General features: G+C 48.5%; 1 protein-coding gene across 4 annotated transcripts in view; it reads right to left on the bottom strand.

The window, feature by feature from the left end:
* Positions 1-221: 221 nt before the first annotated feature.
* The window catches only part of PIF1 (PIF1 5'-to-3' DNA helicase), a 45277-nt gene continuing 31155 nt past the window's right edge, over positions 222-14343 (bottom strand). For 3 of the 4 annotated variants that reach the window (XM_063939302.1, XM_063939300.1, XM_063939301.1), the window contains exons 8-13: positions 3497-3636; positions 3235-3341; positions 1843-1930; positions 1572-1717; positions 1221-1412; positions 222-356 (exon numbers count right to left, since the gene is read on the bottom strand). In XM_063939302.1, the coding sequence (XP_063795372.1) occupies positions 318-356; positions 1221-1412; positions 1572-1717; positions 1843-1930; positions 3235-3341; positions 3497-3636 (712 nt within the window). In that variant the 3' untranslated portion in view covers positions 222-317. Of the gene's footprint in view, positions 357-1220; positions 1429-1571; positions 1718-1842; positions 1931-3234; positions 3342-3496; positions 3637-14343 lie in introns of those variants that run through there. The other variant, XM_063939303.1, reaches the window with a different exon arrangement.

Consider the following 14343-nt stretch of genomic DNA (forward strand, 5'->3'; position numbering starts at 1 on the left):
CAACTTGTGTCGACCTTTTGTACCCGTCGCATTTAAACCATATGGGATCAACCTAATTCTGGTTGACCCAATGATCCACACCCTTTAGTCAGGCCAGGAGTCTTTCCCCCCTCCCCCACCACCACCCCCTTCCCTATCCATGTTTATAGGGTTATAGAGGGAGTTTCATCTCCATGTGGATCTGGTATAAGCGTTTTAAACCTACAAATCAGTGAATCACATAGTTCTTAAAAAGCTTTATTAAAAAAGTGCAAAATTTGTTCTGTACACTAATATTTACATAGTAAACAGCTAAAGCGACATACAGCATCTGGACATCAATTCTCCTTGTCCTCCAGAAAAGGGTCAAGACAGGTCTGGCAGAGGGGAAAAGAGAACGTAAGGTTAGAGACAATCCTTCTACAGGAGGGGGAGGGGGCAGACACAGAATGGTTCAAGTAATCATGCCCATATACATTATACTGTACACGTGTTAGTCTGGGCGACCATATAAAACCTCAGCACTGGTTAAATAGGTTATGTAAACATTCAAACTTTTTTCATGATAGGTCCAATGGGTGGATTTGTTTTACTTCTGGTAAGATGAGAAGAAAGGGGAGGGGAGGGGGAGGGGGGGAGGGTAGCTGGCATGCACACAGATGGTGGAGGGGATAGAGCAGAAGACATTTAAAAAAGTGTGTGGGGGGTGGGGGGCTGGAGCCCAGACAGGCTGGGGAGAAGGGAGCAGCCATACAACAGACATGGTGGGGGAGAGCAACAGTATGCCTTTCTCCTGAAGGGCAGGTAGGGGGAAGGGGCAGTAGGCAGAAGTTTTGCCTAGGGTGCCAAGAGACCTTGAATCGGCCCTGGATAGGGAATATAGATTGTAAGCTCCACTGGGGCAGGGACTGATGTGAATGGGCAAATATTCACTGTACAGCGCTGCGTAATATGTTTGCGCTATATAAATAACTGGTAATAAATAAATAATAATAATAATAAATAATAAAGTGCCAGCCAATCAGCATCTAACTGCCATTTTACAAGCTGTGTTTGAGTCAATTGGTTGGCACTATTTCTTTTCAAGATTTGATACAATCGCCCCCTATGCGATTTCTAGGTGACACAAATAACGGTTCCTCCCACAAACTGCACATCTACAGTCGCTTCTGTGAAGTAGACTAGCATGCGAGTTACAGCCACACATTGGGGGTGGGGGTAGGCACGGGGGTGTAGCTCACCTGCTGCAGAGCTCTCTCTTTCCTGAGCCGGGCGTAGAATTGGAGGACATAGGGATTGGCGTTTACTGCTTTAGGATCAAAATCCATCACTCGGAGGCCTTCCAGACTGCGAGCTCTGGAGAGTGCGACATAGGCCTGTCCACTTTCAAACACACGCGATAAAGAAATCTCCACACAGTCCAAGGTCATCCCCTGCGGAGGAGCAAGGCTTTAAGAACATTTTATATTTTAATTACTAATATATATATTATATTAATATATATATATATATATATATATATATATATATATATATATATATATATATATATATATATATATATATATATATATATATAACACAAGGACTACCTGGCTCTTGTGTATGGAAATGGCCCACGCCAGCTTGAGCGGCAGCTGCTGCCGGCTCAGATAGATTCCGCCGTGACCTTTAATGACCCAACGTTCCATCTTCATGACCTCTGTGACCCCACATAGAAAACGCACTTTGGGCAAAGCTGAATACAAGAGTATAAAGGGGAGGGTGAGACCAGAACAGAATTACTAGAACATCAAGAAACAAACATCAGCCTATACTGTAAAACATCGGGGAACGCTCCGTCGGTCAGAGGGCTAGACTGACCTTTCTCTGTTCCCTCGAACCCAATGACGACTCCTCTCGCTCCATTGACCAAACCACGAGCTACATCCAGATTCTTGGCCAGAATAACCTGCAGGAAGCCACGGACAGAGTTAGACTGTGGAAGGAGTAGGAGCCCCCAACAGCACCGAAAGCTGCAAATCTGCATTCGAACCAAAGCAACCAATAGACAATGAGCTTATATCCGTCTACTGTAAATTTGACTGTGAGAGCAAGAATTCGACTGGCTGCTATGGTTTAGTGCAGACTTGCAACTACGGGTTATTAACCTACATTTCTTAAAGTACAATAAAGCCAACTGCAATAACAACATTCCACAGCCTAGCAGGAGCTATGAGATATTGTGACGTGTGACATGCTTTCATATAAGGGTTTTGATTTTTTATTATTATTATTATTATTATTATTATTATTATTATTATTATTATATTAGCTCATCCAAAGATTTTACCAGATACTCTGGGTCATCGGCCAAAGTGCAGACACATAAGAGCCCTAAGGACACCGGGAGCATTGTCAGATGGTTTTTACATATGGCGGATTCAAGCCAGTTAGATGTGAAGGGCCTTTACTGGCCCTCAAACATTGTAGCCCATACGGGCACTGTAACCTGACCAGAAAGAAGGAGGTATATAGCCAGCTGGGCCCCTCGGCATGCATGAGCTATATAGGGGAGGTAGGGCACAAAGGGGGTCATTCCAAGTTGATCGCTCGCTGCCGATTTTTGCAGCGTAGCGATCAGGTGAAAAAACTGCATTTCTGCGCATGCCCCGCAATGCGCACGTGCGACGTACGGGTACAAAGCTCTTTGTGGTTGTGCTCAGGTTCTAGCGAAGTTTTCAGTAGCACTGACGGCCGCAAGAAGATTGACAGGAAGGGGGCGTTTCTGGGTGTCAACTGACTGTTTTCAGGGAGTATTTGCAAAAACGCAGGCGTGGCTGGGCGGTCGGTGTACGACGTCAAATCCAGACATGAATAGGCTGAAGTGATCCCAAGCGCTGAGTAGGTTCAGAGCTACTCTGAAACTGCACAAACTGTTTTTGCAGATCTCGGCTGCACATGCGTTCGCACTTCTGCTAAGCTAAAATACACTCCCCAGTGGGCGGCGGCATAGCGTTTGCACGGCTGCTAAAACTAGCCAGCGAGCGATCAACTCGGAATGACCCCCAAAGTGTACTCCTCTACACACAGCAGGGGGCGACACTTCATGGACTGAACCAGTGTCCCTTAGACTGTAGCTTATTCATTATTAGGAATATGGGTTTAGCCCACAAGTCAGAAGGTGTAGGTGACCAGTGTGCGTAGACGGGGCAGGAAGACCATGCTGGGATCCAGCCTTTCAGCACTTGCTGCCACTAGACCTCCCTCTCTTACCTGAGCACCTTTCTTAAGCTGAATCTGCTGCCCAACCGGACACTGCGTGTTCATGGTCTTCACCAGCATGGGATCACTGTCCAGGGCATCGTACGTCTGACAGTCTCCTGTACAAAAGTCACATGAAGTCCCCAATAAGAGCCAGGCTCGGAGTTTGTGCATTAGCCAGGTAAAGACCATCGTTGCCGCAGCAGCAGAGAACACAGTCGCCCAGTTAAAGAAAATTTATGTCAACCCAACCCATGGTTTAGCCTACTGGTACCTGGTAGTTGTTGTAACCTTCGCTCGTTGGTCAGGTCTACGTCATCCTTGTGAGTGCACAGCCGGGTCGCCAGGATCCCATCTTGCTCAATTTTGTGGTTGCCGGTCAGAAGTAGCTGTTTGGTGACCTCTTCAGTGCATCTAGGGGTGCAGATATATCACAGGACATTAATTGGGTCTGGTTGGTAGCTGCCGAGGGTCAGGTGGATTTATTCTGGTTTAATATTCAAAAGGTTGGTGCAGTTTAATAGTTTGTAGGCAAAGCATAAAGTTGAGCATGCAGCATTTCACGGTACAAGGAGGGAGATACTCAGTGATGACAAGTACATGGTCCATGCGGAAAGAACATGTGGAAGAGAGCAGTATGTGTGCTAAGGGGGTGGTGTTCACGTTGATGATAAAAGACAACTACAATGCAAATAAAGGGGGTGATTCAGAGATGGACGCAAATCTGCGCAGTGAGGCGGTCCACCACCATTTTCTTAAACGGAGCGGCTGCATGTGATGTCACGCAGCTGCCCCGAAAACCGGTTGCAACATTCCCTTGTTTCGGCCACCGCAACGTTGCCCCTGGAACATCCGCCGCTGACAATCACCTTTGCGACCGTATCCTTCCAGGATGCGCACGTGCAGCTGTGTTCGGCTCTGAATGAGGGCTAAATTAGAGATCATTGTTTCGTGTGAATGTGTTTAACACTGACGTCTTGGATTGAATTCCCACCACAGCCCTTTATGTGTGGAGTTTGCATGTTCTCGTCGTAGGTTTCCTCCCACTATTCTAAAACATACATGTAGATTGATTGGCATTCAACAAAACCAGAGTGTGCATGTGTGTCCATGTGATAGGGAATATAGATTCAGTGGTGCACGCAAGGGGGGGTTCCGAGTACCCAGAAACTCCTCCCCCTGACAGATGGAGAGAGCAGGCACCATACTAAACCCCATCTCTCATGGCAAAATGCCACAATTCGCGTGTCAATAGGGAGGGGGCGGAGCCAATATGAAACAATTTCATTAAAATCGCTGCATTTTGGGCCTGGCCCCTCCTGATTGACCCGCAAATCGCAGTATTTTGCTGCTTGGGCGAGGAGCCTAACGATGGTGCCCATCTACAACACATCCGACGCAGCTGCAAGGTGAGAGTGAGTGTGTATAAGAGATAGTGCTCCATTGGGGCAGGGACTGTATTTGGCCAAATATTCTCTGTAAAGCGCTGTGGAAAATGTATGCGCTATATAAATAACTGGTAATACATAATTAACCAAATAAATAATTTCCTAAATGTCCCCCAAATGTATACATTAATGTCTATAATTTTATTAAGATCTCCATATTATGATGCATGATCTGACCCTGCAACATTACAGAATTACTCAGAGGAATTTACATTAATCATAGTTTCAGTGATCACGGGTAGAGGATATTTCTGGGTTTTCAGCTGCGCTCCTCGAGTAATTCAGACAGGTCCATATCCTCCAACATGACCCATTCCATTAGGTACAAATAATGCTCTGTTCCTGGACTTCCTTGCCAGTGGCAGTTGCAGAGTTGGGGCTGCAGCACAGTCTAAAATTCAAATAGGAGTGCCTCACCAATTGCCAATAAGTCCCGGCAGGCAATGTTTGGCAGTGTTAGGGAAGTCACACCAACTGCCACCCCAATCTAAATTTTGGACTGTGCTGCAGCTGCCACCTCTGCAGCCGCCACTGGAAAGTAAGTCCAGGAACAGAGCATTTTGTACCTAATGGAATGGGTCATGTTGGAGGATATGCAGGTCATGTTTTCTGCATTTCTGTCTCTGGTATAAATGCCAGCTTAGCAAAATAGTCTAAAACACCTGTGCATGGTTAAAGAAATCCTGAAACCATGACCTGCTTGGGATTCTTCAGGCATTGATTTAAAAAAGGGCAAGACAAATAATAGGGTTTTAATTACCTACCGGTAAATCCTTTTCTCGTAATCTGTAGAGAATGCTGGGGTCCACATTAGTACCATGGGGTATAGACGGGTCCACTAGAAGCCATTGGCACTTTAACAGTTTGAGAGTGTGCCGGCTCCTCCCTCTATGCCCCTCCTACCAGACTCAGTGTAGAAACTGTGCCCGAGGAAACAGACAACTTCGAGAGAAGGATTTTACACAGATAGTGATTGGCCTCTGAGGACCTGAAATTTGGTCAAAGTATCAAACTTGTAGAACTTTGCAAACATGTTCGACCAAGACCAAGTAGCCGCTCGGCAAAGCTGAGACACCCCGGGCAGCCGCCCAGGAAGAACCCACCTTATGAATAGAGTGGGCCTTAACAGATGTAGGACACGGCAATCCTGTCATAGAATACGCATGCTGGATAGTGAACCTGATCCAGCGAGAGAAAGTCTGCTTAGAAGCAGGATACCCAAGTTTCTTGGGATCATACAGGACAGCCTTCTTTGGCGGATGACCGTCTTATGGTCATTCTCCTCTCTCCTCCCTTTTAGATCATACAGGACAAACAGAGAGTCCGATTTTCTGTGACGAGTAGTCCTCTTCACATAGATTTTCAGAGCCCTTACAACATCCAAGGACTTTGATGAAATTGAGGAGTCAGTAGCAACTGGCACCACAATAGGTTGGTTGATATGAAATGCTGACACAACCTTTGGAAGGAACTGCCGACGTGTCCGGAGCTCAGCTCTATCCTCATGGAAGATCAAGTAGGGGCTCTTACAAGACAAAAGCCCCCAATTCCGACACATGTCTAGCAGAAGCCAAAGCCAAAGTGACAGCCTTCCACGTGAGAAACTTGACCTCAACCTCTGGTAGAGGTTCGAACCAATCCGATTGGAGGAACTGTAACACCACGTTAAAGATCCCAGGGCGCCGTAGGTGGCACCAAGGAAGGCTGGATGTGCAGAACTCCTTTCAAGAAAGTCTGAACCTCAGGGAGGGAAGCCAATTGTTTCTGGAAGAAAATGGATAGGGCCAAAATCTGGACCTTTACGGATCCCAACCTCAGGCCCATTGCCACACCTGCTTGCAGGAAGAGGAGAAACTGTCCTAGTTGAAACTCCACCGTAGGAAACTTCTTGGACTCACACCAAGATACATATTTTTTCCAAATGCGATGGGAATGTCTCGACGTTACTCCTTTCCTAGCCTGTATCAGGGTAGGAATAACCTTGTTTGGAATGCCCTTCCGAGCTAATATCTGGTGTTCAACCTCCATGCCGTCAAACGTAGCAGCGGTAAGTCTTGATAAGCGAACGGCCCCTGCAGCAGCAGGTCCTCCCCAAGAGGAAGAGGCCTCAGCTCTTCCAGCAGTAGATCCAGAAGATCAGCGTACCAAGCCCTTCTTGGCCAGTCTGGAGCAATGAGGATTGCCTGAATCCTTGTTCTCCTTATGAGCTTTAGAATCCTTGGAATTAGTGGAAGTGGAGGAAACACGTACACCGACTGGAACACCCACAGTTACCAGGGCGTCCAGGAAACACGTACACCGACTGGAACACCCACAGTTACCAGGGCGTCCTCCGCCACTGCTTGTGGGAATACCTCCAAAGTTTTTTTGTTGAGGCGGGAGGCCATCATGTCTATTTGAGGAACCCCCCAAAGGTTTTTCACCTCCGTGAACACCACTGGATGGAGGCCTCACTCTCCTGGATGGAGATCGTGTCTGCTGAGGAAGTCCGCTTCCCAGTTGTCCACTCTCGGAATGAAAATTGCCGACAGTGCTAATGCGTGCTTTTACGCCCAGAGGATGATTCTTGTCACCTGACATTGTAGCTCTGCTCTTTGTTCCGCCTTGTCGGTTTATGTAGGCCACCGTTGTTACATTGTCCGACTGCACTTGAATGGGTCGATCTCGCAGAAGGTGAGTCGCTTGGAGAAGACCGTTGTATACGACTCTTAGTTCCAGAATGTTTATTGGAAGACAGGATTCCAGACTTGACCACCTTCCTTGGAAGATTTCCCCTTGAGTGACAGCGCCCCAGCCTCGGAGAGTTGCATCCGTAGTTAGAAGGATCCAGTCCTGAATCCCGAACCTGCGGCCCTCCAGAAGGCGAGGCATATTTAGCCACCAGAGGAGTGAAATCCTTGCTTTCGGCGACAAACGTATCCTCATGTGCATATGTATATGAGAACCCAACCACTTGTCTAGGAGATCCATTTAGAAGGATCGAGCATGAAATCTTCTGTATTTTAGAGCCTCGTAGGAGGCAACCATCTTCCCCAGAAGGCAAATGCACTGATGAACGGAAACCCGGGCTAACGTCAGGACATCCCGGACCATTGTTTGTATCACCAACGCCTTCTCCTCTGGTAGAAACACCCTCTGCACTTCTGTGTCGAGGATCATCCCCAGGAAAGACAATCTACTTGTCGGCTCCAAATGTGACTTTTGGAAGGTTCAGGATCCAACCATGGACCCTGAGCAGATGAGTCGTGAGAGCAATGAACTGCAACAGCTTCTCCCTGGGCGACGCCTTTATCAGCAGATCGTCCAGGTATGGAATTATGTTCACGCCCTGCCTGCGGAGGAGAACCATCATTCCTGCCATTACCTTGGTGAACACCCTCGGTGCCGTGGAGAGACCAAATTGCAGTGCCTGAAACCGATAGGGACTGTCTAACAGTGCAAATCTGAGATAAGCCTGGTGCGGAGGCCAAATCAGAATGTGGAGATACGCATCCTTGATATCTAGGGATACCAGAAACTCCCCCTCCTCCAGACCTGAGATCACCGCCCTCAGAGACTCCATTTTGAATTTGAACTCCCTTAGGTAAGGGTTTAGAGATTTCAAGTTCAAAGCTGGTCTGACCGAACCATCCGGTTTCGGTACCACAAAGAGGTTTGAATAGTAACCCACGCTGTGCATATGAGGTGGAACTGGAACAATGACCTCTGCCTTTTCCAATTTTTGGATAGCTTCCTGTAGGATAGTTCTGTCTGACAGTAAAACTGGCAAGCCTGATTTGAAGAATCGGTGAGGTGGGGTTTCTTGAAACTCCAGTCTGTACCCCTGGGACACAATATCCTATACCCAGGGATCCAGGCCGGACGACACCCAGACGTGGCTGAAACGCCCAAGTCTCGCCCCCACAGGCTGTGTGGTCCACCGTCATGCTGAGGATTTTGAGGAACCAGAGGCAGGTTTCTGGTCCTGAGAGCCTGCGGGTGCAGGCTTCTTGGAATTTGCCCGTCCACCTCTAAAGAAGGTGGTAGGAGGCTTGGACTTTTTTGTCTTAGCGGTCCGAAAGGACTGATGCAGATGAAGAAAAGGGTTTCTTCGTAGTAGGTGGAGCCGAGGGAAAAAAAGGTGATTTACCCGCAGTTGGCGTGGAAATCTACGCATCCAACGCTTCCCCAAATAGAGCCTGAGCTGTGCAGGGTAGGTTCTCCACACTTCTCCTGGATTCCGCGTCTGCAGACCATTGACATAGCCAGAGTCCCCTGCGAGCCGAGACAGACATTGAAGATATCCATGCAGTCAGCGTACCCAGGTCCTTCATGGATTCAACCATGAACCCTACAGAATCCTGTATGTTACGTAAAAATAATTAAATGTCCCTTCTATCCATTTAATCCAAATCCTCTAGTAACGTGTCTGACCACTTTACTATAGCTTTAGAGATCCATGCTCAGGCAATAGTAGGCCTCAGCGCTATCCCTGAAGCAGTGTACATGGATTGGAGTGTAGTGTCAATCTTACGGTCAGCCAGTTCTTTTAACGCGGTAGACCCAGGGACAGGCAAAACCACCTTTTTAGACAGTAATGGAAACAGATGCGTCAACTATGGGTGTGTTTTCCATTTTTTTTTTCCCCATCTTCCTCAGGGAAGGGGAAAGCAACCAGAATCCTTTTAGGAGTCTGGAATTTTTTTTCCGGGTTTTCTCAGGATTTTTCAAATAAAGAGTTTAATTCTTTAGATGCAGGGAAGGTTAGTGAGGCTTTCTTATGGTCAGTGAAGCCTCCTCAACCTGCTCAGGTGTTGTGTCAGTAATATTTAACACATCTCTAATGGCCTCAATCATGAGCTGCACCCCCTTAGCAAGGGATGCCACCCCCCCTCAGCACATCCCCATCACCGTCTGCTGTGTCAGAGTTGGTATCCGTGTCATCTTGCATAATTTGGGCAAGTGCACGTTTCTGTGGGTATATTCTAGGTGATTTTGAAGGAATAGGAACAGAACCTGACCAAACTGCCATAGACTTCTTTAAAACCTGATTTTCAGTCTTCGTAAGAGCTACACTAGTAGAGATCTGAGAGATCATTCCCTTAAATAAGATTTTACTCACCGGTAAATCTATTTCTCGTAGTCCGTAGTGGATGCTGGGACTCCGTAAGGACCATGGGGAATAGCGGCTCCGCAGGAGACTGGGCACAACTAAAGAAAGCTTTAGGACTACCTGGTGTGCACTGGCTCCTCCCACTATGACCCTCCTCCAGACCTCAGTTAGGATACTGTGCCCGGAAGAGCTGACACAATAAAGGATGGATTTTGAATCCCGGGTAAGACTCATACCAGCCACACCAATCACACCGTATAACTCGTGATACTATACCCAGTTAACAGTGTGAAATATAACTGAGCCTCTCAACAGATGGCTCTAAACAATAACCCTTTAGTTAGGCAATAACTATATACAAGTATTGCAGACAATCCGCACTTGGGATGGGCGCCCAGCATCCACTACGGACTACGAGAAATAGATTTACCGGTGAGTAAAATCTTATTTTCTCTGACGTCCTAAGTGGATGCTGGGACTCCGTAAGGACCATGGGGATTATACCAAAGCTCCCAAATGGGCGGGAGAGTGCGGATGACTCTGCAGCACTGAATGAGCAAACTCTAGGTCCTCCTCAGCCAGGGTATCAAACTTGTAGACTCTTGCAAAAGTGTTTGAACCCGACCAAGTAACAGCTCAGCAAATTTGTAAAGCCGAGACCTCTCGGGCAGCCGCCCAAGAAGAGCCCACTTTCCTCGTGGAATGGGCTTTTACAGATTTAGGGTGCGGCAGTCCAGCCGCAGAATGTGCAAGTTGAATCGTGCTACAGATCCAGCGAGCAATAGTCTGCTTAGAAGCAGGAGCACCCAGCTTGTTGGGTGCATACAGGATAAATAGCGAGTCAGTTTTCCTGACTCCAGCCATCCTGGAAACATATACTTTTCAGGGCCCTGACTACGTCCAGTAACTTGGAATCCTCCAAGTCCCAAGTAGCCGCAGGCACCACAATAGGTTGGTTCACATGAAAAACTGATACCACCTTAGGAAGGAATTGGGAACGAGTCCTCAATTCCGCCTTATCCATATAAAAAAATCAGATAAGGGCTTTTGCATGACAAAGCCGCCAATTCTGATACACGCCTGGCCGACGCCAAGGCCAACAGCATGACCACTTTCCACGTGAGGTATTGTAGCTCCACGGATTTAAGTGGCTCAACCCAATGCGACTTCAGGAAATCCAACACCACGTTGAGATCCCACGGTGCCACTGGAGGCACAAACGAGTTATACGGTGTGATTGGTGTGGCTGGTATGAGTCTTACCCGGGATTCAAAATCCTTCCTTATTGTGTCAGCTCTTCCGGGCACAGTATCCTAACTGAGGTCTGGAGGAGGGTCATAGTGGGAGGAGCCAGTGCACACCAGGTAGTCCTAAAGCTTTCTTTAGTTGTGCCCAGTCTCCTGCGGAGCCGCTATTCCCCATGGTCCTTACGGAGTCCCAGCATCCACTTAGGACGTCATAGAAATAGAGGTTAACCACTCAGGCTCCGCAATAGGGATCTGAGACAAAGCATTACAAACCTGTGTACATGGAATGGATTCCTTCTGAGAGGAAATGTCCTCTACAGCATAAAACAGAGTCCCTGGACATGGCTATGTGACACACACACACACACACACACACACACACACGAAAATGTCAGACACAGTCCCCCCCCCCCCCCCCCCTCCCCAAGTATGCCACAGAGAAACACAGAGATTGGAGCCAACCCATACACAGCGCTTCCCAAGGTAGTTACAATACAACTACCTGGCGCTTACTGTGTTCCTTAATAGATTACACAGCCCCCCCTTCTACAACCCCCTGGTACCGCACAGGATAGCTGTTGGAGGGACAGCTCTCCCCGCCAGTGTCACTGTAGGCAGGAAAATGGCACTGAATGCTGCTGGGTCCGCTCTGAGGAGAAGCTCCGCCCCCTGAACATGGCACTGCTTCCCGCTCTCCACTTCTTTATACTGGCCTGAGGAATTGTGCTGGCAGCGTTACAGATGTCCCTGACAGCCTTGGAGCCAGTGTAGGGTATAGGCGCTGGCTCAGGGCACCCCTCACAGTGGCGCACTATGTACCGCAGAGCCTCCGGAGCGCAGTTAATACTGCGCTCCCACCCTGTTGCCGCCATCTTCACACCGGCTCCCCACTTGCCAGCAGTACTAGATCACGGTCCGGGGTCCAGGTAACAGCCTGAGGAGTCTCGGAGCTTGCTGCCCGATGACTCGTCCGGCTCCTAGTTTAATATTTCACCATAACACAGCACACGGGTGCTGCTTCAGATTTCAGCGCTCGTACCGGTAATTCTTTATACTACACGGCACTATTATCTCCCAGCTGTGACATTGCAGAGTGTTTGAGATTTCAGTTCATAGTGGGTGCATACCCACAGTATATAGAAATATTTCATCTGGAAACTGGACATTGATATTATTAGCTATGACATCATGATGGCGATGGTCCGGTAATCTAATTAGCATACAAATTGCTGTACCCACATCATTTTCTAACTACGAGGGCAGGGTCTCTATTTTAATGCTATGTGCAGAAAGTGACTATTTCAACCCCGATCTCATGCCCAAAGCAGGATTTTTTGCAGTGCATTTTAGGACAGAATTTACCATGCTTTTCGGACCTAATTAAGTGACTATGGGATATATTCAATAGGAGTCGGATCCATTCCGACATGCAGTTGTCGGAATGGATCCGACAACCCCTATTCAATGGACGGCCAAATCAGACTGTTGAATTTGGCCGTCCTGTCAGGCCGCTGCTGTCAGCGGCTGCGGATGCGCTGACAGCAGCGGCCAGTGGAGTACAGAGCGGCGGCCGTGAGCGGGAATGGCTGACTGCGTGGGACCTGTGTGGAGCCGCAGGCAGCCGGAAGAGAGATGAGGAGACTAGTGGTGCTGCGGGCGGCGGGGGAAGCATTGATCGGCGGCCGGCGCTGACAGCGGGGTAACACGATTGTGGCGGTGGGGGGGATGCACTGCAGGGAGAGAGGTGCATGGCCAGGGGACGGCCAGGCACCTCTCTCCCTGCAACGCCTCCCCCCGCCGCCACAGACATGTCCCCCCACAGCATGCTCCTCCCGCCGGCCGCCGATCTCTGCTCCCCCCGCCGCCCACAGCACCACTAGTCTCCTCATCTCAATCCGACTTTTTTTAAAGTCGGATTGAGATTGTCGGAAACGGGGCTAAAACCTGTCGGGTTTGGCCCCGCTTCCGACAATGCACGCTGATCGGCGGCTGATGCCGCCGATCAGCGTGCATTCCGACAAGTCGGGTTTCCCGACTTGTCGGAATAAACGGGGCACTAATGAATAGGTCGGAACCCCTTCCGACCTAAAACTGTCGGAAGCTGCCGTCTTTCCGACAAGACGGCAGCTTCCGACAGTTATTGAATATACCACTTTGGTGAATTGTGTACTGTATATTGTGAAAATAAGAATTTACTTACCGATAATTCTATTTCTCATAGTCCGTAGTGGATGCTGGGGACTCCGTAAGGACCATGGGGAATAGCGGCTCCGCAGGAGACTGGGCACATCTAAAGAAAGCTTTAGGACTAACTGGTGTGCACTGGCTCCTCCCCCTATGACCCTCCTCCAAGCCTCAGTTAGGATACTGTGCCCGGACGAGCGTACACAATAAGGAAGGATTTTGAATCCCGGGTAAGACTCATACCAGCCACACCAATCACACCGTATAACTTGTGATCTGAACCCAGTTAACAGTATGATAACAGAGGAGCCTCTGAAAGATGGCTCCCAACAATAATAACCCGATTTTTGTAACAATAACTATGTACAAGTATTGCAGACAATCCGCACTTGGGATGGGCGCCCAGCATCCACTACGGACTATGAGAAATAGAATTATCGGTAAGTAAATTCTTATTTTCTCTAACGTCCTAAGTGGATGCTGGGGACTCCGTAAGGACCATGGGGATTATACCAAAGCTCCCAAACGGGCGGGAGAGTGCGGATGACTCTGCAGCACCGAATGAGAGAACTCCAGGTCCTCCTCAGCCAGGGTATCAAATTTGTAGAATTTAGCAAACGTGTTTGCCCCTGACCAAGTAGCTGCTCGGCAAAGTTGTAAAGCCGAGACCCCTCGGGCAGCCGCCCAAGATGAGCCCACCTTCCTTGTGGAGTGGGCATTTACAGATTTTTGGCTGTGGCAGGCCTGCCACAGAATGTGCAAGCTGAATTGTACTACAAATCCAACGAGCAATAGTCTGCTTAGAAGCAGGAGCACCCAGCTTGTTGGGTGCATACAGGATAAACAGCGAGTCAGATTTCCTGACTCCAGCCGTCCTGGAAATATTTTCAGGGCCCTGACAACATCCAGCAACTTGGATTCCTCCAAGTCCCTAGTAGCCGCAGTCACCACAATAGGTTGGTTCAGGTGAAAACGCTGGAACCACCTTAGGGAGAAACTGAGGACGAGTCCTCAATTCCGCCCTGTCCGAATGGAAAATCAGATAAGGGCTTTTACAGGATAAAGCCGCCAATTCTGACACGCGCCTGGCCCAGGCCAGGGCCAACAGCATGACCACTTTCCATGTGAGATATTTTAACTCCACAGATTT

The sequence above is a fragment of the Pseudophryne corroboree genome, chromosome 9, assembly GCF_028390025.1.
Source record: "Pseudophryne corroboree isolate aPseCor3 chromosome 9, aPseCor3.hap2, whole genome shotgun sequence".
In the NCBI taxonomy this organism is placed as follows: Eukaryota; Metazoa; Chordata; class Amphibia; order Anura; family Myobatrachidae; genus Pseudophryne; species Pseudophryne corroboree.